General features: G+C 56.4%; 2 protein-coding genes across 4 annotated transcripts in view; one reads left to right on the forward strand and one right to left on the reverse strand.

Moving 5' to 3' along the window:
- Positions 1-288: 288 nt before the first annotated feature.
- On the forward strand, positions 289-8,000 carry IL18BP (interleukin 18 binding protein). The gene is made up of 6 exons (XM_088140399.1): positions 289-324; positions 2,916-2,978; positions 3,532-3,591; positions 4,610-4,739; positions 5,809-5,995; positions 7,246-8,000. The coding sequence occupies exons 1-5, from the start codon at positions 306-308 to the stop codon at positions 5,978-5,980; spliced, it is 444 nt and encodes a 147-aa protein (XP_087996525.1). The 5' UTR covers positions 289-305; the 3' UTR covers positions 5,981-5,995; positions 7,246-8,000.
- Positions 8,001-9,154: 1,154 nt separating this feature from the next.
- NUMA1 (nuclear mitotic apparatus protein 1) overlaps positions 9,155-27,419 on the reverse strand; it is a 74,889-nt gene continuing 56,624 nt past the window's right edge. For 2 of the 3 annotated variants that reach the window (XM_088140367.1, XM_088140366.1), the window contains exons 14-26: positions 23,782-27,243; positions 22,980-23,021; positions 20,513-20,581; positions 18,641-18,751; positions 18,312-18,530; positions 16,999-17,159; positions 16,413-16,653; positions 15,622-15,919; positions 15,091-15,227; positions 13,845-14,063; positions 13,327-13,446; positions 11,599-11,760; positions 9,155-10,506 (exon numbers count right to left, since the gene is read on the reverse strand). In XM_088140367.1, the coding sequence (XP_087996493.1) occupies positions 10,471-10,506; positions 11,599-11,760; positions 13,327-13,446; positions 13,845-14,063; positions 15,091-15,227; positions 15,622-15,919; positions 16,413-16,653; positions 16,999-17,159; positions 18,312-18,530; positions 18,641-18,751; positions 20,513-20,581; positions 22,980-23,021; positions 23,782-27,243 (5,277 nt within the window). In that variant the 3' untranslated portion in view covers positions 9,155-10,470. The remainder of the gene's footprint in view (positions 10,507-11,598; positions 11,761-13,326; positions 13,447-13,844; positions 14,064-15,090; positions 15,228-15,621; positions 15,920-16,412; positions 16,654-16,998; positions 17,160-18,311; positions 18,531-18,640; positions 18,752-20,512; positions 20,582-22,979; positions 23,022-23,781; positions 27,244-27,419) is intronic. The other variant, XM_088140368.1, reaches the window with a different exon arrangement.

The raw sequence follows: 27,419 nt of genomic DNA on the forward strand, positions 1-27,419 counted from the left end.
GTTCACCGACGGCGTCTTCGGACCGGCTACCGCGGGGCTGCTTTGCGCCCCCCGAACCTGCTGAGCCTGCAGCCCGCCAGCCGGGCTGCGGGGCGCCTTTTCGCCCGGCGCCGAGCCGCTCGCCTGCAGCTGCGGCCAGGAAGAGGGAAGCGGCCGAGCGCTTCGCTCGCGTCTCTCTTCCGGCTGCGAGCGGGGGGCGGCAGGGGTTTCCCCGCTGAGTCACCGCGGCCGCGGGATGGCTATAAAGCGCTCCCGCGCGCCGCCGGCCTCATCACCCCGCCGGGCCCGCAGGAAAAGACGGCGCGATGCCACCTTCAGCCCCAGGTGAGGAGCGGCCCGCCTGTCCGACGTGCCCGGCTGCGCGCCCGGCCGGGACGCGGCTCCCTCCTCCCCGCGCACCTGCGCCAGGCGCGCCAGCCTGCGGCGCGGAGCGTGAGGAGGTCCTCCGGGCACCGCGTCCTGCCGCGGCGGACCTGGGCAGCGCCGCGCGCCGGCCTCCGCCTCCGGAGCCAGGCACGGGGCAGCGAGAAAACGTCCCGGCCTCCCGGGCGCGGGGCCGCCCGCGGGGAGGAGAAGCCGGGCTCGGGCGCGCTCCCGGCAAAAAAGAGCGAGCGAGCGAGCCCGCGTGGCGCTTCCAGCGGGTGGTCTCGAGCAGCCCGAAGCCTCGGCGCCAGCGATGCTCGGCGGCCCCAGAGACGGGCTGGCGCTCCCCGTCGAGCGGGGGAGCCGTCGCAGGGATGCCGGCTGGGGGCGGATTTCAGCCCTGCTTGGCGGGGCGGGGCGGGGCGGGGGCAGCAGGTGCCTGGCCCGTCGACGCCTCGGGCCGGGCGGTCCTCAAGGGCCGCGAAGCTGCTCGCTGCCGCGCTGCGCGTTTGGGGTCGGATGCCTGCCAAGGGGCCGGGATGGAGGGGCGGGGAGGTCTGGCCTCGGTCCCGCCCAGGCAGCCCCTCTCTCTGGCACAAAGCCTGCTCTTTTTAAATTTGGCCAGGTGTCTTCCCATACTAAGTTATTAGGATAAATCCTCTTTCCACAAGCTTTAAATTGTTTCCGTCGTTTTAAGGTTGGCTTATTATATTAATTTAGTTCTGTTCTATACCATCCATTTTTTTACTGCGGTTAAGCCGCTTTAAGAGTCCAGATAGACAGACAGGCCAGAAATACGCTCAGCACAGTAATCAGTCAATTATTTTAAATGTGTTTGCCACAATTATTTTTAAGATGCATATCTACTAGCTACTATGCTTCTATTGTTTATGCGTTATGTGTTCTAATTAATTCAGTTCTATGTTGAATTCAGTTACTGTCCCCTTCTTGAATTAAACTGTTATCCAAGCTGCCCTGGAAAAACTTCGAAGGGCATCTGATAGCGTGGAGTCCGTGGTGCCCTCTGGGCCTGGCTGTTTGCCTGCAGACATTTCATTACCTCTCTAGGTAACATCATGAGGAGAGCGAGTGTGGGGTTTGCCCCCTGTTTATATACAGTCGCTTGCCCTGCCAGGGTTGGTGGGGGCGAGGGGGGGTTTCCTCCTTGGCAGTCCCTTGGTTAGGGTGTTGTTTTCTGCTTGTTTGTTTGTCTGGTGTTAATCCCTGCTTATCTGGGTGTTGGCTGCTGGCGAGGAGGTGTTCTGGTCTTTCTGTTTCCTTCTTAGCTTTTTGTCATCTCTTTTGGAAAAGAGAAATGGGTATCCGGTGGGGCTTGACCAGGGATTTTATTATTTTATGTATGTATTATTTTAGTACTTTTATAAGGCCACCCAACTCTAAATAACTGTGGGTGGTGTAAAGTTACAAGCAATCCTAGAATACACCTAAAAATCCAAGCATCCAGAAAAATGTTTCCCAACCTTGTAACTTTTGGTATCCAGAATTGCCCAGCCATCATGGCCATTGCTGGGGATTCTGGGAGTTGAAGTCCGCACATCTGAAAGTTGCCAAGATTGGGGAACGCCGGTCTGGAAGACAAGCAGCCCTTTGAAAAGTACCAAAGACACAGGACTCCCCCCCCGCCCCCCCGACCCAGGGCTTGGGGGAAGAGCCACGCTTTCAGGATTCCCTTAAACACAGCCAGGGTAGGGACCAGATGCCTCCCTCTTGGAGGGAAGATGCTGTTCCAGAGGGCAGGGGCTGCAAGCAAGGCAGGCCTGGTCTGCAAAAAGAGAGGCAACCAGGAGCACAGCAGATATTGCAAGAATTGGCTAAGAGGCTAGACAGCCTTTCCCCCCTGTAGATCAGCGTCTCTCAACCTTGGCAGCTTGAAGATGTGTGAACTTCAACTCCCAGAATTCCCCAGCCAGCATGTTGAAGTTGAAGTCCACCCATGCTGGCTGGAGAATTCTGGGAGTTGAAGTCCACACATCTTCCAGCTGCCAAGGCTGAGAAACACTGCTGTAGGCATTGCATTTTGATGGGCAGAGGGTGGAATCCTCCCCATGGGAGCTCCCCGAGACTTACTTCCCTGTAAAGGGAGCAGAGCTGCAGCTGAATCTACGTAAGGACAGATTCTCCTGCCTTCCTACTCAGAGGAGAGGGAAAGGGACTCTGTGCATGCTCTGTGGGCCCTGACTCTGGAGGTTTCCGGCCTCTCACATAGCATGCTTGATTTCTGACCCCAGGCTGGCCGCAGGGGCCTTCCCACCCTGGGAGGGGTCAGCAGCCTGAGACCCACCAAGAGGAGCTAGGGCAGAGATTTTTAGGGCTCTAAAACCAGGCTGGCTCCAATCTTCCCTTCTCTTCTTGTTGGGGGGCTCCCGCTTCATCGCCCCCTTTGGATAAGCCATCACAAACACTTCTGTGGGTCCAAGGCAGCAGATTGCTTGCAGCACAACCCCCTCCATGCCTCCTGGGGAAGGGTCTCCTGGGAAGAAGCTCAGAGGTGGCAGCGGCAGGCCCCACTGATCTCCCTCTTCTCTTTCCAGATGCCCGGCCCCTCACTGGCTGCCTCCTGCTGACTCTGCTTTGCGTGTCCACCTCCACCCAAGGTAGGGCTGCCCTCCTGGAGGAATTGCCCCCTGCTAAGCCTGACACCGGTGTGAATGCAGCCCCCCACCTAATCCTTAGCGAGGCAAGATGACGAGCTTGACTCCTCTGCAGCCCCGCAGCAGAGAGCGTGGGAGAGCCCCTTTTCCCACCACCCAAAGTAGCTAAAAGGCATCGGATGCGCGGAGGGGCGAGGCTGATCTCGGGTTTAGATTGGGACAAGCGGGGGGGGGAGGGGGAGAAGGGCAACTATGTATTGTAGGGGCAGGTTCCATGACAGATGACAGATTAAAAACCGAATCTGAATCCTCCCCCAGTCCAGCCCCTCCATCCCTCGGATAAAGTGATCTGCAGCTCCCAAAAGCCTCTGCCTAAAATTGGTTAGTTGGAAAAGGGGCTCCCCCCTCCTCCTGATTTCTGCTTCCAAAGTCTTTGACCCAGACTTCAGACACAAAGACTAGCACAGCTCTCCTCCTACGAGGACCCTGGAAGGGGAACCGGGGGTGGGGGGGTTGTTACACCACCAAGCCCTAATTAGCCCCACTTTCTTTTCAGATCCAGCAGCAAAAAAGCGGTTGCACATCTCCTCACTGCTCCAGCACCAGCCTTCCATTGGTAAGCTGGGTCCGCAGCCAGAGAGGGAGGGAGGGAGGGAGGGAGGGGTGGGGGAGGGGGGTATCAATCTGAGCAAGCTGGGTCTGGTTGCAGGAGGGCTTGTGGGGGGGAGCTGCTCCAGGACCAGCGAGGCTTGCTTCCACACACTTTGGGGGTTGCCCAGCACCCAACATCAGCCTCTCCCTTGCAAACAGAGGCACCCCAAAAGGCGGGATAGCAACAGGCAGGAACCTTCCACCTCCGTGAAGCTTCCAGGAAAACCTTTTCATCCAAGGAAAATTGCCCCAAAGCTCAGCAAATGAGCGGAGAGGGCTGGCCCTTTGCATGGCCCTGAGAAAGCATTACATGTTCACCCCCGAGAAGGGGGCCCAGCTGCAGCCCAGGGGAAAGGGGCTCGGTCTTTACGAACGAGGCGGCGGCCTGGAGCATCAGACCGAGGGTGGTGACATTCAGTGAGCTGGATCCCCACTCCAGGGAAGGGCTGCTGGGGTCCCAGGCCTCTTGGTCCCCCTGGATTCCTTCCGGCGCAGCCACGGGAGCCCCTCCTGCTTGGTGTGCATTGGGGAAGCTGACCAAGGCCTCTTTGGCCCTTGCTGGATCCAGCTGAGGCCCTCAAGAGGGCAAGAGGGCGCGGGTGGGAGAAGAAAGCAGCTGCTGGAGACTCCCTGCGAAGCCAAGCGGAGCTTCCAGGACCAGAGGCAAACATCTCTGCATGTTGGGCAGGCAAGGGCTGGATCATTAAGGAGCCTCAGGTGTCCCCCTTCCTGCGCAGACCTCTTCCTGTGCTCGCTCGTTCACTGCAATGCGATCAAATCCTCCGCAGGAAGGAGCTTAGTGGTGCGGCCGGGGGATGCTCCGCTTCTGGCGGAGGGGTTGCGGGTGGCAGGTGTGCTGCGCAATGGCGCAGCTCTCTCCTGGTCAACAGGGTGGGGCCTCAGGGAGGAGCTGAGCAGCCTCTGTGTTTCGTTTGACTCCTCCGTGGATGAACACACGCGATGCTTTTCCTTCTTGCTCTCAGGGCAGAAGTTGCATGTCCCCTGCCAGGGCTATACCATTTTCCCAGAGAGTGGCATCATGTACTGGCTGGCTAATAGCACTTTTGTGGATAAGCTGTACCCAGATGGATCAGTGGAGGAGGCGGCCACCGTGTGAGTAAATGCTGATGCTGTTTTCTCAAAGGAAAAACTGGAAAGGCAGAAACTGTCCCAGATTAAACTTTACCGAGGAAAAAGTAAATTCAGAGCAACAGAATCCCATATTTCTAGCCTGGTGAGGAGTGAAAACTGGCATGGAAAAGATCTAGATCTGGATCCAGCCCTTCTGGAGGGAGCCAAGGGCCACGCCAGGAGATGGGGGGCCACCTGGACTCCGGGGGGGAAGCCACTCCAGGGGCTGGGCAATTTGGCACACTAGGTTGGGGGACCCTGGTGGGAGGGCAGCGTGATCTTAGAAGCCAATGTGGACGGGCATTTCCTTGGGACAAGGAATTTCGGCGCTCGGCGCACTACCTCCTGCCTCCAGGGTGCTGCCAGGAGAAGCCACTTCAAAACGTACACGGTTTGCTCTGGTGTCTTGGGGAACAAAAGCAGGAGAGCAATATTTAAAATAAGCAAGCGTCTGCCTCAATATTTCAGGTATCTCTTCACTGCAGCCTAACCTCATTTTCTTCTGTAGCTGTTTAAAAACAGTGAAGAAGTTATTATATTTTGTGACTGGAAGGTACCTTTGGAACGTGTGTTAGCTGAGTCTGTTAATTATTTTTAGGGGTCCTGGTGATCAGAAAGGCCGCCAGGGCCAAGGCGTTGGATATCTAGCTCCAAAGGTGCCAAACACCACCTTGATTGGAGCCCCCCCCCCCCCCCCGAATTCTCTCCTGCTTAGCTAAGTGGCAGCACTTGGTTAACTCTGAAAAGGGTTACCGCTCGGACGGGAGACCACTGGGAACCCGCCCCCCCGACTGAAGCTTTAGACTGAAAAATGGCAAAATTGACCCAGAAAGCAAGGGGCAAACCACCACCATAGATTTGCCAAGAAATCAGTAGGGACATGCCCATAAAGTCACCAGGAGCCACACTTAACCCAAAGGAGATTTAAATTCTCCACCATTCTTCTTCCGTGGTATTGTAGGACTCTCAAACGCCCGGCTCCCAATTCCCATGATGGTTGCACTGGTTGTCTGTGTTCTTCTTCAACTTCTTGTGTGCTCATTTTCCGCAGGGAGAAAGACAGAGAGCTGACCCGGGAGCTTTTCTTCCACTCCTTCACAGAGCAGGACTTCCACACAAAATTCGAGTGCATCATCCTCGACCCATCAGGCGTAGTCCGGAAGGCCATAAAGTGGGACCATCAAGATCCAAAAATGGGTGGAAACAGAGCACTGCTGGACTAGTGAGAGGAGCGCAGGGTGAGTTCATGCTGTCTCCAGGGGTGCCAACAACCTCCCGTCTCACAGAGATTACTTGTGCAAATTTCCCGGCCCACGTAAGGATCACGTAGAAGCTGCTGAAGTGCTGGGAATTCCCTTGGAACCTGATTTTGGTGATTCGGGCAAAAATGGATCCATCTCCCCAATTCCCTGGGTCTGAAACGGGCTGTTGCTCTGAGGACGCCAACTAAGGGCACGAACTTAAGAGCTCCGGACACCCAGATTCCCTGACAGCGGTGGCCTTGATGGCAGGGGCCCCGTTCTGCTCGTTCAGTTAAAACGAGGCAAGAGACCAAACAATGCTGGGGATCTTCACAAGGACCCAACACGTTCCTCCGAGAAGCCCACGGGTGGCATTAAGAACCAGGCTTCCCAGGACTGGAGGGGAGAAAGGAATCTGTAATTTCATGATTACAATGGTGTAATAGCACATTTATATAATGCCTCCCCCCACAACACCCTCCAGCATCTCATCCTGCTGGAAGTGACAGATCGTCCTCATGAGTTTTCTGCTCCACAGGCTTCTCCCCTTTTAAAAGCTACTCAAGTTTGGCGGGGGGCCATCTGGGGACAGCATTTCCATTAACTTGCTTCTTTGTGAACGGTTCTTCCAGCCATCCCAAATCACACATACCCACCTCTTGGTTCACTGGACAGTGAGACACATTCTAATATAATATTGCAATGGTGAAAAGCATCCTCCTTTCCCCCTTTTCTGCACTCCCCTTGATTTCTTGCCCCAATACCCCCATCTTTTTTATATGCTGACTCGCCCCCTCCCCATCCTTGGAGCAATTGCTCCACCCTTTCTCTTGCATCCCAGCTTCCCTTTTAGGGCCTGGGGACCAGGTCTTTTCTCCCAAAAGGACAACGTAAAAGCTCAGGGTTAAACATCTTCCAACAAGGATCGAAGAGGGCAGAATCCATGTTTAGGGATCTCTGCCTGCAAATGGAATGTGCCTTTCCAATCTGCAGCCCAGCTGGTGATCCGGGTGGTGATTCGACCCCTGGGCCCGCCTCTCCGAGAAAGGAGCTTCACCCAAAGGAGATGCACGCAGGGCAGCCCCCCCCACCATCTCTGGCAGCCTCCCCCCTGCTTTGGCAGACGAGCGTCCGTTGGCTCTGGGCGGCTGCTGCTGCTGTGGCTCCATAGGGACCGCTGTCTCGGTTGCCTTGACCCGTCAGACTGTCTGAGGTCCATCACGGTGCCGTTTTCCTCTTTCTACCAGAACACAGCGGTCCAGACTGTCTTCGCGTGCCAGAGAACTCGCAGGGCCTGGAAAGTGAAAACCAGCTGCAACCCCCCTCCCCCCGCATTTCGTGGCTCCCTGGGGACAAGAGGCTAAAGGTCAGAAGTGGACGCAGAAGGACGGAAGGACAGTCACTTTGGCTTCGCTGGGCCCTTTCAAGCATCTTTCTTTCTCCCGCCCTCCAACTGCTCCATCGGCTGAAGACCTTGCCGAGAGTGGGGAATATGCTGGTCTAATAAAGACGGACTCCATTGGAAGACTGGGGGATAACGTCCCCAGAAGGAAAGAGAAAAACCAGACCACCTGATGAGTGAAGATGCTGCTTTGAGGATTTTAAACAGCCATTCTCCCCATACAACGCAGAGCTTCTCTGCATCAAACCAAAGGCTTCCCCACTCCATTTCCCCCCACTGACTCGTGCATTTGCAGCATCACTGGAAAAACAGGGGAGTGGGGCGAGGGCGTCCTCAAACTGAGCTGACGAGATTCCTGGAAACACTGCACAAGTCTATCTTGGAACTCTTGCTCTGGCTTTTGTGAAGCCTGGTTTAATCCCCCTCCCCAAAGGGTCTGGCTTTTGTTTGACTCGCATCCCGTTTTGGTGCAAAGGAGGAAAGTTACGAACACTTGAAAAGCCCGGGTTGTAAAGGAGAAAGTTCTCTATCACTCTCTGTAAATGTTTTGTCTCCTCCTGATGCTTAATTTCCCTGCCGCGTTTATACCATCTGATTAAAAAACAGAAATCTACGTGCCGTTTGTTTTTTTCCATGCTAATAAGAGGGGGGTGGAGCTAGTTCTCCCAAATGATGGTTCAAACTGGGAACAAGCTGGGATACGCCACCTCCCTCCCAGCAGCTTGAACAACTTCCTGAGCAGAGGCGTCTCTGCAGCCCTTCCCCAGCTCTTGTGTGCACATCGGCACCACTCTGAGCGGTCGTGCTGGGGCCAGGGAGCCCCCTTCCTTCAGCTCCTGCTCCTCCAGCAGGTTGCAGAGATGGCAGCTCCGGAACGGGGGGGGGGGAAGGGGCTTCTCCTCGCTCCCTTCCCCCGGGACAGAACCCTCTGGACGTCCATGCTCCTCTCCCTGACAGCAGATCCAGGGCCGCCCTGCCCTCCTGGACCACTCGTGGGACTCGGGAGCTCCGCTTGTTGTAGAAATCTTTATTGTATAAAACTTCACAATATTCCCATAAAAAGCTCTGCCAGTATTTTCTCCTCTCTTTGGAAAAGCCATCGTCATAAGTTGCCTCTGCTAACTGCTGGAGCTCATTTTCGCCAACCCTTTTGTTGTTGGTACAAAACATGGTACGAAACAAGCCGAAGGGCTCCCCTCGTGGTCTTGTGCCAGCCCTGCGGAGGTCAGCAATTGAGAAGAAGACGGTCACCTTGTCAAGACACCTAAAGCGAGTCAGACTAGGCCTTGAGTGAGAATGTTAAGCTCTGCTTATGTGCGATTTCCCCAGTTTAACATAATGATCTTATACGAGCTTCCTGTACACACTCCAGAGCCTATAAATAAAGAAGTTTTCTATGCTTTGTCTGCACGACTGTAGAGTTCTGTCCAGGTCCTTAATGTGTTAAGTCAAATATTTTTTTGCTGCAGCTCTGATTTCACCTAGAGGATGCTCCAATCCTTTTATACAAGACCTGAGAAACGTTCCTGGGAGGGAACTTACTAGGAAGAAAACTGCGCTCTGCATAAGCGCAGGAGAACTTTCTCGTTTGCCCGGCCTTACGCTGCAGGTCAGGCCTGCTCTTGGCACCCTTCTGTCCAGTCCTCGAACACGACGACTGAGGCTGCCAGTCCCAGTGGTGCCCCAGACACCAGCGGGGCTGGCTTCTAAGTAGGCAGGGAGAGGATCGCTGCAAAGCCACAATCAGCCACCACTGGGAGAAAAATACCATTTATTTACAAGTAGAAACATTATTTAAAATGACACATTTGATTGCTAAAGTCTCTACAAAGGCGAGTAGTAGAGGATTGCAAGCAGGGGAAGCCCTTGGGCGGTGCCCCCCCAGCCCGGGAGCCTTCCTCCGCCAGGACCTCCCTTTGGCAGCCCGTGCCCAGGGAGAGCGCGTCAGCCCCGGCTCGGACCAGCGCACCCCCCCATGGAGAAGCAGGAGAAGCCCCTCTCCCCAGGCCCAGGGCTGGACTCTCCCCTCACCCAACTGGAAACACACCTTCGCCAGCCCCCTGAAACCAAGGAGGGCAGCCCCACGGCTTCTGGGCAGTGCTCGGCTGGCACCACAGGCTGGCGCAGAAACACAACCCGTCAGATATACCACCCAGGATCATTCCCAACCCTGACAGCGAAAGGCTCACCTTCGCCTACCTGCCCCAGGTGAGTTCCTGGCAGGCGCCCGCCCGTGGCTCCCCTGCCCCAACCCAGGTTCTACAGAGCACAATACAAAGCAACGTTGCTGAGTAAAGCCGCGAGAGAAAGAGAGGCCCATGCCCAAGCTGTCCCCCCTCCTCTAAGGAACGGCAGCATGCCCCCCTCCCTGGGAGGGCACAACCTCCCAGCGCCCAGACAAGGCTGACACTGCTGGGAGCCGCCGCGGGAAGGGCCCCACCTTCGCTCGCAGCCCCCATCGCCTGCCCGGCAGCCGAGCCTTCCAGGAGCGCAAGGAGCCGAGGAGGAACGCCGCCGCGAGGGGAGCACCAACACGAGGGAGGAGCCCTCCCGCGAGGCCTTGAGAGGCCAGCCGCGTCTGCCGCTCTTCTTCCGCCAGCAGCAAAGGGGGCCCTAAGGAGCACGAGGGCCGAGCTCCTTGCGAGGAGGCCAGCAAGGAAGAAAGGCCAGCAAGGTTTCTTTGGGACCTTTGTGCCTGGGGGTGATCCAGCCGGGGGCCGATCAGGCCTCGATTCCAGGGCCCGAGGTTGGTGCAGGGATGGGCCTGCAACGGTCTGGGGACTGCCCCAATTCCCCGGGGAGGGGAGGGGAGGGGAGGGGAGGAAGGCACACACACTCACGGAGGCTGTGAACAGGAGGCTCCCCCTTCTCCACCCTCGCTGGGCGTGGGGATAGAGGCGGAAGGGGCCTCGGAGGAGAAGGCCTTGTTCCTAGGCCTCCTTGAGGCAGGGGGACGGGCCGCAGGGAGGCGCAGGCGACGGCAGCGGCAGAGGGATGTCGGCCCCTTGCTCCTCCTCCTCCTCCCGCGAGGGATGCTGCGTGGCGGAGTTGGCAGCCGGAGAAAAGGGCACTAGAATTTCACACTCTTCGGCGACTTGGAGCTGCCCTGCAGGAGAGAAGGAGACATGGGGTTGAGCCGCCAGTCTGGGCAGCAGGGCAGGGCAGGGCAGGGCAGGGCAGGGCAGGGCAAGCCTTGGGGAAATTCTCCTGCTTCCCCCCCCCCCCACGAAATGGACGGGAGCAGCGCAAAGGCCCAGCCGTAGAGCAGCCTGGCGAGAGGCCTCCGAAGGCCGTGCAAGGCCGGGAGAACCACAGCCATGCCAGGCCGCAGCAAAGCAGCAAGCGTGCATCAGAAGAGAACTTCCTCTCTCGCATACATACGCGGACCCCCCCCCAGTGCTTCTGGTGCTTCAGTCCAGAAACCAGCCCACCGCATGGGAGGGAGAGGGCCCGTGCGTGTGCCTTTGCTACGCCCCGACAGGAAAGACTGCATGCAACCCTGCAGGGCCGGGCAGGTGCGCACTTGCCTGCTGTGGCTGCCCCTGAGACCTGTGGAAGCAAAGCATGTTCAGCAGGGCCTGACTGGCGGGGGACAACTCCCTCCACAGGCCAAGTTGGGCAGCTGAGAACAGGAGGAGGAGGAGGAGAAGCAAGAACCCAGCCCAGGTCAGAAGCCGGGGCTTGTCTGGCTCCCTGAACACCTTCTCTGCCCGTCTGGCAGGGGCGGAATCCCACTGCTCCCCCCCGCACTTGCCATCAACGTCTTTCTCAACTCCAACTCCATCCCCATCGCTCAGGCCCTCCCATCTGCTTTCAGGTGGGGGGGTCCCACCCCACCTCCAACCTCTCTCTCCTCTGTCTGCTGAGCTGGAATTTCCCGCCTGTGGGTCACTGCTCTCTCCCCCACTTAACTGGCCAAGCCCCCCCACCTCTTTAGAAGCTGTTCTCCATCGGGAGAAAGGAGAAAGGCCACTTTTTTTCTCGTTGGATTAACTTTATACTTGCATGTTTTATTAGGATGTTGATTACACACACACACACACACAAATGTGGCTCAGTATTTTGCTCATGCAGCAAAACATACTTTCAGCTCAGATTTGGGGCCAGGATGTGGGGGGTGGGTGGGCAAGTGGGGTGCTACAATGGAAAACACACCAAGCCCTGCAACCTGGGGCTCTGGGCCCCCCCAACCCCATACCTTGCCCTTTGAAGACGCAGCTGTCCTGGGAGATCTCCGGCTGCCGCCGCGGGGGGAACTTTTAGGAGTCACCTTACGATTGGCCCCACGGCGCAAGAGGCTGTTCCCCAGTTTCTTCGGTGTGTTCAGGATGCTGAACGCCAGCGACTGACGCCTCTCAGACTGGGGAGTGGGGGGACAGCAAATTATTCTTTATAATTAGGCCACGTTTGGAAGGAAAGAGAAGAGGAAGATGCCCAGCAGCAGACAGATGAGTCAATTACAGAGGTGATGGCTGCACCCTTGAAAGATCTGAAGGAGCAGGCACAGGACGGATCCTCCTACAGAAATCTACCTATGCAGTTGCTAAGAGCTGACACCAGCTCTATGGCACATAATCACCCAATCAATCATACTTGCTCAGAGCCATCAAGGCTCATCCTAGGGGATTTTTTCCAGGTATTTCTCAGACACAACCATCCTGTTGAAGCAGGTACAGAGATCAGCAGAGTGCAACCGACCCAGAGGATAAACCCCACATCAAGAACAGACCACAGGGTTGGAGGCAAGGGACCAAGCTCTCAGCCAGGCCTGGATCTCCTTGGGCAACCGCCCTACAGGGGCCAGTGATGCCAGCCGCTACACCAGTGTTTCTCAACCTTGGCAACTTTAAGTTGTCTGGACGTCACGCTGGCTGGGAAATTCCGGAAGTTGAAGTCCACACAGTTTAAAGTTGCCAAGGTTGAGAAACGTTGCTCTACACCAAAGGAAGGCCTGCTTGGTGGTCTCTGTCAGGAATGCCCCATCAGGTTTCATGCCAAGCAAACTAGTGAGTCTCTGTGCAAAACAATACATGGACCCGCAGACACCTGCTTCCAAAACCCGGGAGGATGTCAACTCTTCAGGACCGTCCCCCGATCCCAAGGCACCCCGCCCCAGGCAAAGCGATTACAGCAAGCAAACCCATCGGTAGGGGGTTGAATGCTGTCTCTCCAACAGTCCCACACGGCCTCCGGTCTCAACAATCACCCAGAGCTGCTTCTGCCATTTTCATAGGCTGTTCCCACCATCCTCCGCTCAACTTTGCTTTCTTGTCTTGCTGAGAAAAAAGCTAAAGTTAAGGGAAGCCTAACCCTGCCCACCAGAAGTCTCTTCCTTGCCCTCACTGTGAATGCTTCCTGAACGCAAGCAAAATCCAATTAGCCAGAAATCTGTTCTCAGAAGCACACAAATTCCAGGTCTCCTGTGGGAATCACGGATTTGATAGCGATGGCTGCCCACACCTCCAAACAATGAAATCAATAAAGGGAACAGCACCGAATTGTGGAACCCAGATCAAACCCAGATTCCCAACCCCTTCACACACAAGAACTGGATGCAGGCTCTCTTCTCTGGACCGCCAGAAGGCCTGAAGGGCCAGTTAGGGACAGATTGTCATGGAGAAACTCTATCTATGTCGTCGCCAAGAGTCGACAACAGCTTGATGGCAAGTGATCAGCCTGTTCTCTGGGAGGCCCTTGTGGGCCAGAAGGAAAGTTAGAAAAACCTTTACAACTGAAATGGCCTCCATCCCCTCCCAAGACACCCTGGGCTCCTACACAGACTTCAAGCATGCTCTGAGCATTGGGGGCCACATTGGTAATGGGGGAGGAGGGACCACGTTTATGAGTCTGGGATCCCCCTGGTGGCCGAGGAGGCCCCTCCGCCGCCACCTTGGCCATGCTCCTGCAAGCCCCCAGAGGCGCTTACCTGCTTGCCTGCTGGCTGGGCTTTGCTCCTCTTGCCTCCCGCGAGGGCACCCTGCTTGCGATCCTCGGTCCTCCCCTGGGGAGTCTGGGGCCGGGGGAAGCAACCAGCCGATTTCTTGGGCTACAGAAAGATTGGGGGGCGGGGGGGAGATGGGATTTCAGCAGCTTTGTGGACAGAGGAGACAACCCGGCCTCCCTCCCTGGACCCCCGAGAAACAGCCAAGGGAGAAACAGAGGGAGAGGCGCAAACGCGGGCCTCCTTCCACCCCAACAGGCCGGTGTTGGTGACTGGGAGGGCACCTGAGCGCTCCCCACTATGGCCCACAAAGCCCCTCCTCAGCAGTGGAGGGGGAGGTCCAGACCCCTCCAAGATTCGGGGCAGCAGCCTTTGGCTTCAAGGGCCTGTAAGGGTTTGTCACTCCAGCGTCACAAGGCTCAGGGCCCCAGACTGCCCAAGCGGAAGGGGCAGAGCGGGGCCCAGACCTTCTCGAGAGCTAAGCTTTCCACGGAGCTGCTCACCTCGGGAGTCCCTGGCCCCACCTGGGGCTCTTCCGAAAGGCGCTTCCGCTGCTGCCGCGTGGCAACCCCTCCCGCAGCCCAGATGGCGCTCAGTGTGCTACGGCGGGTACTGGGGCCCTCGGCAACCTGAGAGGGCAGCATGCTGGCCCGCCGGAGGGTCTCCTTGGGGTCCCCCGTCATCATCTCTTCGTCTGTGATGACTGTCAGCAGCTGAGAGGGCTTGGGGGCGGGAGAGAGAACAGCCTGTCAGGCAGGCAGCCACGCAAGAGCAGCCGCCCAGCCCCGAAGGAAGGCTGTTCAGGCAGAGCTGCGCAACTCTGGCCACTATTGTCCACGTGTGGCCTGCCCCTCCCCCCCGCTGGGCAGGGAGCACAACCCGTTTGTATGCAGGAGCCAAACGGGGACTCCAGGCCTGGCCGTGTTTAGGCTGAGTGGGAAGCCAGCAATATAGGGAACCGCCGAGCACCAAAGGAGAGACAGATGCTCAGCCTGCATTCATGGCATGGTCTGGCCAACCCTTCCAACTGCCTGGAATCCCTCTTGTGAACTCTGCAGACAAATTAGAGTCCAATTCTCAAGCCATCAACTTCCTCAAAGATAAGACCACGCTTGGCTTGTGAACAGAGCGTGGAGGGACACAAATGAAGAGACGGGCAGGCCAAGAGAAAAACAACTTTGCTATAAAATTAAACTTAATGGGGACAGAATTCAAAGCGGGATGATCTCTCAGATTAAACTAGAAATCCGAGAGCTGCCTTTGGAGGGGCTGGGGGACCACATCCCAGGCTTTGGGGAGATGCCCCTCTGCCCAAGCACTCCCCGGTTCTGTGGTTTTTAACTCTCGGAAGCACCAGCTCCCTCACTGCGGAAAGCAAGGCGGGACGGGGAAAAGCACGAACAGCCTGAGCCTTTGGCTCAACAAGGCAAATCCCGCTCTATGTCAGCAGCCTAAGAGCCAGCTCGGCCGCCATTTCCGGCTGGGACTGGCCGAGGGCTTTTACCGTGACTGCTTGTTTAATTACGGGGCTATTCGGTATTTTTCACAAGCTGAGCACTACCGTCACAGGGCGCAGGCTGGGCCAAAGTCTCTGGCACAACCTATTTCTTCGTTGCCCCCAGACCCGCTTTCCTCGGGGAGCGCAAGGGGGCCTAGCAGGGGGATCGATCCACCGAGGGGCCCAGCCCCAGCGGAAGGGAACTGAACTCCTGGTTCTTATCGGCCGGGACAGGGCGGGTGGCTGCTCACCCGGGACTCCAGCGGGTAGCAGGTCTTCAGGTGAGGCGGACACACCCGGTTGCGCTGCTGCAGCTCAGCAATGCGGTTCCAGCCCTCCAGCGGCTCAGGCTCGTCATCGCAGGAGCCTGCGTAGAAGCTGCTGCGGCCTGCGGAGGGGACGGCAGGCGCGGCTTGGATCCACAGCTTTTCCCAAGTCGCTCCCAAACCCCACAAGACTGAAAGACCCTGGTCGGAGCGGCGCTGGGGAGAGGGAGCCCCTGATGCACCCCAGCCAGAGAGTGGCTCGCCCAGGCAGCTTTCTGCAACTGTGTGCATGCGTGCGTGTGTGTGTGCCTCCACCCGAAGCAGAGCACAAAGGCCCTGGGTTGGCCGTGGGTTAGAGGAAGGGCAGAAGAGCTGCATTCGTGCAGAGCAGAGCCCAGTCCGGCAGCTGTTCTGGATCGGGGAGGCCGAGGCCGGAGAACCCAGCACCCTGCAGAGGTCAGGGTCCCTCCCACCCCCACTGTGGCAGGTTCCAAATTCTGTGACCCCCGCCCTCACCGGTGTTTGCGCCCCCTGCTTGGGAGCGCCTCAGAGAACTGCGGGTCGCAGGCCGGTAGCCCGGCAGGCTCTTCAGCGCAGCGTTGCCGGCCATGCCATCGGGGGAAGAGGCGTCCAGCCTGCTGAGGGACTCCTGAGAGGGGAGGCTGGCCAGCGAGCGGGTGGAGGCGGTGGCGGCTGCTGAACGCAGCCGGGTCTTGACCGACTCCTGGCTCAAGCCGCTGTCCCCTGACCCCGAGGACCGCACGCTGACGAAGGACTCGTTCGCGCTGTCTGGGGCCTCCAGCTTGGGGTGTTTCTGTGAAGCAACACAAGCGGGGTGATGTCAGCTTCACACCCAACCTGGCAAGAAATATGGGCTCCGCAGGCGCAGGAACTGCTCAGCACAGGAGAGTTTTACTGCCGCCACGTGGGGCTGGAAGAGGTGCCCCCTGCGCCACTCAGCAATCAGCCTCAGCGGCAGTCTCCTGCCTGCGCATGGCTTCTGCTCCGCATGTACTGGGTGGCAGCTTCGGCCAGAAGAGGGGAGTCGAAGGAGCAGCAGCTGGGCTGGACTTTGCCAATCCTGGCCAGGCTGACCGCCTCTCTGGGGATGACAAGACAGGTCCACAGATACACAGGACCCTCAAGCTGAAAGGAAACTCCCCGCCGGGAGAAGATGTGGAGACGGGCACCTTCGCTGCGTGCCTGGCTGTTCGATGCAGGCATCCTCAGAAGGGACTGGAGGGCCTCGCTCCCGGTTCCCTTCAGGGCCCACCTGCTCTGGCAGGAGCAGCCCCGGCCCCACTTACTTTGATCATGGTGATGTTGATCAGCTGCGTGGTGCGCTGACGGCCGGAGAGAGCTTTCTGTCCCGAATCCAGGGCAGCATCGCCGATGGAGCCAATGCTGTTCTCCAGCTTGGACCGTGCCCGGGTGGGGATTGGCGTGAAATACAGGCTCTCCAAGGACTCTATCTTGCGGGGCAGCTGCTGTGACGCCTTGGATGACTCTGCTGCCCCGGATTCAGACAGAGACCGGCGGGTCTTCCTGCTGGGGAGACACGTAAAAGCAGCCCTTGGTTGGAATGTGGGCATAGGGCTGCCTTGAAACAGAGACCGACGCTAGGCAGAAGCTTCCACACCCTCATGGGCAGCTCCATCCTGAGGACCTTTCACCGCCAGCCCCTCCCAACCGTCATCTCAGAAAAGGCAACCCCCATTCAGTCCAAAGACCCCAAAAGGGCCAGCCTCTGCTCTGCGGCAACCCAATGACACCGCTCTGGGAGCAAAGACATGGCACAAGGAAACCAGGCAGGAGTTGTGGCACAGAAGCACCACTCCAAGGCGGCCAACAGGAGCCAGCTGACTATGCAACTATGCCTCTGAAGGCCAGTACCTGGTGGAGTTAAGGGGCTGCCCTTCATCGCTGGCGCTCAAGTCCAGGCTGTCCGTGCTGATGTCAGCTGAGCTCTGCCTGAAGGTCTCGTGGCCCTTGAAGGTCTCCAGGGCTGCTTGGGCCTTGCCCTGCTCTCGAAGCTGCCGATCTGCAAAGTCCAGCTGCGTTGGGGTTTGCACATAATTAGAAACAGAAGCCATGAGGCAGGCCAGAGGCAGAAGAAGGTGGAGAGACCAACATGCCAACAAAAAGTCTGTTTTGGGGGTCTTCATTAAACGCTCCTGCCTAAGTGACCACATCAGAACCGAGTCTGCCTCAGTTCATTTACAGGTAAAAATACATTTTGCCAATCTATAGGGACTAAAAGGTATAAAGTCCCCAACATCCTTTCTTTTCTTTTTTTTTAAATAGGAAAGATTTATTTTGCCAGTGCTGATCTTCCTTACAGCTGCTTGCATCCCAGAAGAACAGATTATTTCTCTCATCAATATGATTAACATTGCATTAGCGAAGAAAAAGTATTCAGGAGAGGGCTCTTGTTAGAGTAACAAGACTTTAGAAAAGTCCTTTAGAGAAAGACCCTCTGTGAAAGTTAATCTCCCCTTCTATTTTAAGGACAAAGTAGTGACCATCACGAGTGACCTCCCAAATCTGCGGGCAACACCTGATCAAGTCCAGGAGGCAAGACAGACGTGCCCAAGGAGCCCTTCCAGAAAACAAAGTCCACATACCCACACGAATGTTTTCTATAGGTTGCAGTCTGTGCTCGTTTTGCCACAGAAACTGCCACGAACAGCATGGGTAAGTGGTAACCAGCAACCCTGTCTCCCTGAAATGCAGCCCCGCCCTCTCTCCACAACACAGCAATGTGAAACTAGCACTGCAGCCCAACATTTCAAGACTGGATCGTGTACGTGATCTAAACAGAGTTTCAACAGTGACGTGCTCGCTCAGAAAAAGCAGAAAAGAGGGTTTCCAAAGTCCACTTTAGGAATCCCAAGGCATTCTTCTCCTGAGGCATCCCACCAGCGTTTCTCTTTTTCAGGCTGGCAAAGTCCGGGGGAGAAGAACGCCCTGGGCTTCTCCCCACGCCATCACTTCCTCTTCCTCTGAGAGCTCTGCAGCGGCCTTCTCTCACACTGCCGGCCTTGGCTGCGTGGCTTCCAGCGGCCTTCCTGGTCCCAGGCGGGTTTGCTGCAGGACCCCCGCTTCAGACCCTTGTGGCCTGGGCTGCTGCAGCTGTGGCCTTTGACCGAACGTGGGTGCTCTAAGCCCGGCAGACACTCAGGTCCCCCCCCCCCCCGCCGGCATACCTGCGCCTGCAGGACCCGGACCTGGCTGGTGAGGTTCTTCAGGCTGAGCTCTGACTCCGTGGCTTGCAGGGCCATGCGCTGCAGCTCCTTGGCGAGGCGCTCCGATTCCGCCTTCAGCTCAGTGTTCTCCTTCTCCAGCTGCTCCAGGCCTTTCAGCTTCTCCAAGAGCTCCTGGTTCTGCTGCTTCTTTGCGTCGTAGTGCGTTTTTGCCTTCTCCATCTGCAGGCAAGGAAGCGAAGGCCCCATCCAACCTCCGTGCTGAGAGCTCCGGAGGGGAGCCCTTCCCTCCCCCTGGCCTGGAGGCAGCAGATGCCGCCTCGGACTGCTACCTGAGCCTTGTAATGCTCGGTGGCCTGCTCCTTTTGCGCCAGCTGAGTCTGAAGATCTGCCGTCTTCTCCTTCAGCTGCTTCATCTCTGACCGGAGCTCCTCTTCACGCACCTACGGAGAGGGAGAGCAGTGGCTTCCTCACAACCCCAGAGAGGAAAAGTGCCTCAGTCAGGCAGCCCCAGGCAGCTATTTGCCCCAGGCCCTGGGCGACTTTTCACGCTTCTTCCTCTCCTGGATTTAAGGCTTCAACTTGACGCCTGGCAGGGTACAGAAGGGTTTGCCTCCTGCCTCTGCACCTCAGCCTCCTTTTCCAGGGGCAAAGAAAGACCCACAAGGCTCTTCCTTCCCCTTTTAGCCTTGCAACGAGGGCATGGCTGGCTACATTAAAGATCAAGCAGCTGCAACGTGCTAAATTTGGTGAAGGTTAACCGTGCTTAGTTTAGTTCATTAGACATACGGTCATCAACCAAACACACAGAAGTTATAAAATCCATTGTGTTGCGTTAATCATATAATAAGTTATTCACGCCTGCACTAGACACACCTCAGGAAACAATCATGTCCAGAAACTTCTAATTGCCCTAGTGATGGCACAAAATTTGGCAACAGTTCTAGAGACCTGGTTGTTGAACAGGAAGTGTGCAATTGCCACGAGTGTGGTCTGAAATTGCTTGTAATTAGAGGGAGATCAACTCTGCCCTGCAAAACTGACAGATGGGCCATTTCAGAAGCCCCTGCGCCCCGTCTCAATGTGGAAGTCTGAGCAGATACGCGAGCGCTCTTGGTAAGGGACACCACTGCAACTGCGCAGCAGCACCACTGAGAGAAAGCGCTGCTTCACATGCCACTGCGAAGGCCCTTCTGCGAGACGGGTCTAATAAACGATCCCAGTGCTGGGGGAATGGGAAAGGGGAGTGCGCAAGGTTGTCACAGCAAAGATGAGAAGGGCTGGCTCTGCCTCTCTGCAAATCACAATCAAATTCTCTACCAACGCTCCCTCCAGGCTTCCTCCAAGCCAGCCCATCCGTTATTTGCTTCTTCCAAGACGACTGGCATCTGCCCGTCAGAACTGGTTGGGCTGGGGGTCCACCTCCCCAAATTCGTTGAAGCCAATGCTTCAACCGGGAGAGTCGTAATCGAGCCTTAACTGAGATACAGCTGAGCTGTAGCCACCAAAGCGCTCCACATGTGTCCCTCCTGAACTCTGGTTAGCTTTTCTATTTGCATTTGTAGCCAGTTTGGCAGTTTATGGTTCAACCTCCTGTGCCACCCCAGAGCAGAGCCTAATTCTGTACCCCAAGGTCTCCCTTAGGGATCAAAAGGGTCCTCCAAAGCAATCAGGTCCATCTGTGTGCGCTCCCAGGGCAAGGATGCTTAGGGCCTGCCCCTGCGGGATCAGGGAGAGGGTGGCCCAGGGTCAACCCTTCTCCCTGATGGCCCCAGCGTGGTGGAAGCCCACCTCGCCTGGCCCCTTCCCCCTTGGGTTCTGGAGAGAATGTCGAGGCAGGTTTGTTCAAGCTGACTTTGGGGAAGGGAGTCCATTTAGATTGACTGTTGGGGGTGGGTCGTATTTTATTTTAGCTTTACGGAGGAGCTGGGCCGTTGGGCTTTCGCCTGCTTTTGTATTCCGCGCTCCTTGGGGTGGCTGAACGCCCTGCTGCTGTTATACTGCCGTGCTCTCGCTGCTGCATCTTGGGTTTCCTTGGAATTCTTGTTTGCAAACCACCCAGTGGAGCAGAACGCAGTGCAAACTAAACAAACAAACAAGATTGTGCAAGCCAATCGGTGAGATTTGTGACTAAAGGGGATGTGGCCTGGTGCCTCGTGTTGGAGGGCCAAGCGGCTGCACGCGCTCCGGGGCCCGCGGCTTACCTTAGCTTTCTGCTGATGGGCCTGGCCAGCCTTCTCTTGCTGAGCCAGCTTTTGTTTCAGCTCGTCCACCTGGGGGAGGAAGAGGAGGAGGAGAAATTATTCCAGGCCTTCCCCCTCAGCTTGAAGAGCTGCCTGGCCCCCTTGGAGCCCTCCCAGCCTCCAGACGCCCAGCGCTGCACAGAGAGGCGCTCTGGGACCCCTCCTTCCTGCAGAAGGGCCAGGCAGGTTTTCTCTGATGAGCAAAACTGAAAGATGGAAGGCTGGCACGGCCCAGGCGGTGACCTCACATCAGTATGCTGATGATACCCAACTATACGTCTCTGTCCCTGGTGAATTAAATGATGCCATCATGTCTTATCCCGGTGCCTGGAGGCCGTGAGGGTCTGGATGGGGAACAACAGGCTTCAGCTGGGCCCTGGCAAGACTGAGTGGCTTTGGGTTTTGGGGTTCTAGGACTATGCCATAGTTGGTGCTGCGTGGGGTGGCACTGCCCCAGACAGACCCGGTGCGCAATCCGGGGGTCCTCCTGGACTCACAACTCCTGCTCGAAGAGCAGGTGGCAGTTGTGGCTAGGAGGGCCTTTGCACAGCTTTGGGTCGTGCGGCAGTTGTGCCCCTTCCTGGATTGGGGGCCTCTGCTCAGTCACTCAGGCCTAGTCACCTCCTGATTGGACTTCTGGAATGTGCTGTACGCGGGGCTGCCCTTGAAGAGTGAACGGAAGCTTCAGCCGGTGCAAAAGGCGGTGGCGCAGGCAGTTACGTGTGCCCCTGGGCGGTACGTGTTACACCTCTGCTCCGCGAGCTGCGTTGGTTGCCAGTTTGCTTCCGGGTCCGATTCAAGGTGCTGGTTTTGACCTTTAAAGCCCTTCACGGCATGGGGCCGAGTTGTTTGAGGGGCCGCCTCTCCCCGATTACATCTGCCCGTCCCATCAGGTCCGGCAGAGAAGGCGTGCTGCGGGTCCCGCCTGTCAGGGAATTACATTTGGCGGGTCCCAGGGGACGGGTCTTCTCTGCCGTGGCGCCCGCCTTGTGGAACATTCTCCCCCGCCCTGGAATTAGGTTAGCTCCATCCCTCTCAACATTCCGCAGGTCCCTCAAGTCCTGGCTGTGTCTCCAGGCCGGGGGTCCCAGGGGACCAGGGATGTTCTTAGATGGCTCCGCTGTGGTTGATCTTTTTACTCTATGTGGTTTATATATTTAATTTTTAGTGTTTTTCATTTTTAATAATGATTTTTATATTTTTATGATGATTGTTGTATGCCACCCAGAGTCACTTTTTGTGAGATGGGTGGCCATATAAATGCAATAAACAAACAAACAGAGTTGCCATCTCCCCAGGAGGAAAAGCAATTTTAGCCAAGCAGGAAACACTGTAAGTGGTGGAGACCAAGCACCCACTCCTCTGTTAGCCATTGGCCTTGGGCGCATCTGGGAAAGGATTCAGAAGATGCTGGTCAAAACTGGTTTGCTCCTCTCAGGACGGAAAGGGCGTTCTCACTCTAGGCTCTGAAGCACAACCACACTGCGCAGGGACAGAGCTGGAAGGCGGTGGGGCAGCCCTGCTCTTGCCGCACACTGGGGCCTCCCCCCATGCCAAGCACTGGTGCTGGGGCTTCCCAGATTGCCTAAAGAGCTCTGCAACTCCCCAGGGTGGAAATGATCAATGGGAGACAGGAGAGTCTACCGCAACCCTTCAGGGGGGCTTGACCTCAACTCCCACCACTCACTCTCACCTCAAGAGGGGCTGGGGAAGATGGGTGCTGGCCTCCAGGAGATCTCAAGGACAGGAAGGGTTCTGACACACAGGCCAGTCGCTGCCTGGGCCAATACACAAGCTCAAATGCATCTCAATGCAGCCGTAAGACAGCCTCACTCAGTGCAGGATCAGGCTCGGGAAGGGATCCAGAAACTAGGGAGGGGGTGAAGGCAGGCCCCCCCTCAAGGGCAACTTTTTCGGGGGAGGGATGTCATCCGTGGCTGCCCAGGGAAGAAATTCACTAGGGTTCTTGGGAAGAGGCAAAGATATATCTGGGGGAGCCACTCCATGGAGCCAATGAACGCCTCACGGGGAGCACTAGGGCCACAAAACAGACCTGCTGGAGGAGAATTCGGGCAGAGTTCAGATGGCTTTCCAGCAATGGCCTCCGTCTTGCCTTTAGGGCAGGGAGCCTTCGCTCTTCTTTTCAAGGGAGGGAAAGTTTGGCTGACCGGCACACAGAGACAACTGGGCAAAAGATGCAGCGTTGTAAGGCAAGAGTTTAGCTGGTGATTATGAACCCCTCTTCTACCCCACAGCCAAGAGGCCTCATTTCCAGGAGCAAACCACCACTCCAGACTTGTCCTCAACAGTCCCCCACTGCCAAGAGTTCACAAGGGAAGATGGCATCCACCACGGAAGGAGAGGCTGAGGCAGCAGCTCCGGCTGGGCATGGTCATCGTTTAAGCAGCTGGTACCTGGCACGCATTACCTGTTTAGCTTGCTCTCGCTGATGCAGCTCCAGCTTCTCTGCCTGCAGGGTTGGGGGGAAGCAAGGACTGTAGATGTCAGGACACCACAACTTGAAGCAATCCAGAGAGCTTGTGACAGTGCTGGGAGGTCAGCTCAACTCTCCCCGCTCCCACCCCCAGGCTCCACCCTAAGAGATCAGAAATAAGAGCCTGCTGGGCCCACCTCTTCATGCCACAAGCCCCAGGTAACAACACGGTGCTCGGTTAGCACTGTTCATTTACGCCCCCATCTCTGGCAGACGAAGGGGATGGAGATGCCTCCCAAGCAGTCAGATGTTCAGTATCAAACTTATGAACCAAATCTGGGAGTCCCCTGAGCTATTCCAACCAGCTGGCTCTGCTCCACACCCTCTCCTTAGAAAAGAAGATCACCCCCCCGCCAACATTCTGAGATAAAGGCTAGGATAGCCAGCAGTCACTGCAGTGATAGGATGGGAAGGGGACAGATTTCTAGACACCAAGTGTGTTCTTTATCCTGCATGCCCTCCAGCTGTGTGAACTTCAACTCTGATGGTAACTGAAGTCAACACCGCTGGAAGGGAAGACTTCCACTGCACATTCTCTAAACTGGGATCAGACACTTGTCAGGGTGCTAAATCTGGAGGAGATCCCATGAGATGTTCTGATTCAGATGATCAAATGAGGAGGTGTAACTCTGCACAGCAGAAAAAACTGCCGCTCCTCCCTGGATAAAGCAATGGCATCTCCTCCGTTTCCCTCTCTTCCTATCTCAAAGGACATCTGGGTGAGAAAAGGGCTTACCTGAACTCTCAGTTGGTGCTTGGTGTCCTCATACAGCTTAGCCATTGTCTCCAGCTTCTTCTGGGCCTCCTCAGCCTCCCGCCTGCTCCCAGCCACTAGTTTCTCAGAGTCCAATCTGGCAGCCTCCAACTCCAGAGCATGCTTCTGCTTGGCCTGTGCCAACTCCATATCCAGGCACTGCCGCCCATGACTGGCTCTCTCAGTTAGCTCTCTGTTCTCCTCGGCCAGCTGTGTGTGAGCCTGCTGGAGAGTGGTTAGTTGCTCTGTGTAACTGCCATTCTCCACCTGAAGCTGTTGGAGAATGTGCTCTTGTTTGAGGAACCTTTCTTTTATGGAGAACAGCTCTGAGAGCTCCAGCTTGGTTCTGCTCAATTCTGCCTGCAAGATGCCAGTGGCCTTCTGCAGCTGCTCAACCTCTTCTCGATGCTTGTCCTCCTGGGAGGCCTGCTCAACCTGGAGCTGCTGGTACAAGCGCTTGATGGGCATCAGCTCTCCAATCAAAGCCTGAGCTCCTGCCAACTCCTGCTGCTGGCCTGTGAAGAGCTGCTCCTTCTGGGAAGCCTTCTCCTGGCAAGACCTGAGCTCTTTGCAGAGGTCCTCCTCCCGTTTGGAGAGCATGTTCAGTTCCTTCTTCAGGGTGTCCATAGTCAGCCTTAGCTTCTCAGCCTGCTCCTGGGAGCTCTGGGCTTCCGCTTTCATAGCCGAGCACCTTTCTGCTGCTCGGGCAGCAGCTGTGGCCATCTCAGACTGGAGGAGCCTCAGTCTCTCCTCCAGCTTCTTGCTTTTCTCAGACTCAGCCATGACTAGGCGCCGCAGGTCCTTGCTCTCAGCTTCCTTCTCCAGCAGCTGCCTGTGCATGATGGACCTGTCCTGCTCCAAGCTGCTGATATGGCTAGCCTTCCTCTCAGCGTCCTGGCGATACCGTGACATTTGCTCCTTCCAGCTTTCCTCCGACCTGTCCTTCTCCTGAGCTGAGGTACGCAAGGAAGTCAGCTCTTCCTCAGCTCCTGACATGGCCTTTCTGCTTCGGGCCAGCTCCTCTCCTGTGTCAAGGAGCTCCCTCTTCAATTTCTCCACAGTAGCCTTGGAAGCCTCCAGGAGCTTCTCCAACTCAGAGATCCTCTGTCTCTGCTGCCCTGCTTCCCGTTTTAACACTTCTGCCTCCAAGTGCTGCTGTTCTTTCGAGGCTGCTGTCATCTTCTCCAATTTGGTAATGGTGCTCTGCTGCTCCTTGCACTGCTTCTCAAGCTTGTTGACCTGACTATGGAGCGCTTCACCCTCCTTCAGCTGCTTCTCATACAACTCCCGGACGGAGGCACACTCCTTGTCCCAGCGTTGTTTCTGCTCCTCCAGGCTCTTGAGCGACATGTCCTTGGAAAGAATCATGGCTTTCATGCTGTCTATCTCTGCTTCCCGGGTTCTGGCCACTTCCAGAAATCCCTGCAGCTCATTCTCCATTTTGGCCTCTCTCTCCTTCAGGGCCTCCACAGAAGCCAGTTCTCCTTTTAGCTTGCTAACTGTCTTCTGCAGATCCCTCAGCTCCTCACAGCGGGAGACGTTCTTCAGCCGCAGCTCCTCCAGTTCCCTCTCTTTCTCCCCCACCAGGTCCTGGGCCCTGGCCACTTCCTCCTGGAGACTTGAGACCTCCACCCGGTGCTCATTCGTGATGTTCTGCAGCTGCACCTCAAGGGCCGCCTTCTGGGCCTTTTCTGTGGCCAGTTCTGCTTTGGCTCGTTCCTCCTCCCCTGCCAGCCGCTTGGCTTCCTCCTCATGCTGAGCCAGCTCACGCTTCTGTTGCTGCATGGCTTCCTCCAACTTGGCCTTCAGCATCTTCACCTGGGCAGAGAACTGTTCCACCTCATGCTCTTTCTCCTTCAGAGCAGACCTGAGGCTGGACAAACTGGACTCCGCAGTGGTCAGATCTTTACTGCTCTGCTCTCCCAACTGCTTCACTCTGGCTTCCAGCTCATCTCTCTTGAGTTTCTCTTCAGCCAGACTTCTAGTGGCCACTTCAAGGGCCTGGGTTGCTTTGTGCCCATCCTTCTTTGCCTGGGCCACACACTTGGCTGCTTCCTGGCGTGCTGCAGCCAACTCCTCCTGCAAAGTGGCCACCTTGGCTTGGAGCTTCTCTTCTGAGTTTGTCTTCTCCTTGACTTGGGAAACAGCATGAGACAGTTTGGCCTGAATAGCAGCCAGAGCTTCTTGGTGTTGGGCATTGAGACTTTTTAGCTGGGCTTCCAGTTCTGCCAATTTCTTCTGGTCAGTCTGAAGCTTCTGGCCAGTTTGCTCCTGACCCATACTGAGGGCTTTGGCAGTTTGCTCCAGCCCACCACGTTCAGTCAGCTCCCTTTTGGCAGAAGACAACTCAGTCAACTGGTGCTGAAGCTCTTCTAACTTGTTCCTAGATTCATCCTCCAGTCGCTGCATTTGGCCCTCCAAAGCTTGCCTCTTGGCCTTCTCCTCAACCATTTCTTGCATAGCCTGGTCCTTGTGTTTGGTCAGCTCCTGGATCTGCTCTTCCAGCTCTGCTATTTGCCGGAGATTGCCCTCCAGGGACTCTGCTCCTCTCCTCTTCTCATCCTCCAGGATGCCTTCTGTGTTGCGGACGGACTCCTCGAGGATCATCAGCCGCTCCTGGAGGCGAGTATTTTCCTTGGCCAGCTTCTCCTTCTCAGCCAGTTTCTGCTGAGCTTCTCGCAACTGGCTCTTCAGTGCTGGAATGGCTCCTACATGGGCCTCACTCTGCTGGCACTGGGCCGTGAGGGCCAAAACTCTAGCCTCCAATGCTTGGATCTTCTGACTCATCTCAGCTTTCTCCTGCTGGGTCTCCAGAGCAGAAGTATTCCGAGCCTGCTCCAGAGACTGCAGCCGTTCTGCCAGGGAAGACAGTTCTACTTCTTTCTCCTGGAGCTGCCTTACAGCCAGCTCCTTTTCCTGGGCTATCCTGTTGTACTCTTCCTGACTGGCTGCTTCCACCTGGGCCATCTTCTCATTGCTCTGCTTCAGAGAGCTGCTCAGCTGATCCACCTGGTGGCTCAGTTCTTCAATAGCTGCCCGAGACATCTGCTCTTTCTTCTGCAAGTCTTCAGCTAATTGACTCTTCTGGTTCCTCTCCACTTCCACTTGCTGATGCAGAGCCAGCAGCTCCTCGTCCCTCTGGCGAAGGAAGCCCGTCAGCTTCCCAATTTCTGCAGTGAGGGTGTTGGCTTGAGCAATCAAACATTCCTCTTGGGCCCGGCAGTCCTGCTCCAGCTTCTCCTTGGCTCGAGAAATTTCAGAGCTAGAATTCTGCAGCTCTGTCAGGAGGCCCGTAAGCTGGAGTTTCTCAGATTCAAAGCTTCTCCTTTCGGATTGAAGATTGGCCTCGAGGAGGCGCTTCTCTTCTTCAAGACGAAGAATGGTTGCTTGCAGTTCAGCCTGCTTGCTGCTGAGACTCGCCACTTGCTGATTCAGGCCTTCGAGCTGTGGGACAAGCAAGCATTAGCAAGCTTATTATCCAAGAGAGTCATGTGAGGGCGACTGATTTCTCTTTCTCTCTGCTGCAGCGTGAACATCACTTTTCAGTGACATGTACTGAGTCAGACATTCACTGCTCAGATGGAAAGCACAAGGATATGGTTCCTTTAGGCCAGGTTCAC

The sequence above is a fragment of the Python bivittatus genome, unplaced genomic scaffold (genome assembly GCF_059951505.1).
Source record: "Python bivittatus isolate LINGU-HERP-01145 unplaced genomic scaffold, Pbiv_v1 ctg000340_np1212, whole genome shotgun sequence".
NCBI classification, from domain to species: Eukaryota; Metazoa; Chordata; class Lepidosauria; order Squamata; family Pythonidae; genus Python; species Python bivittatus.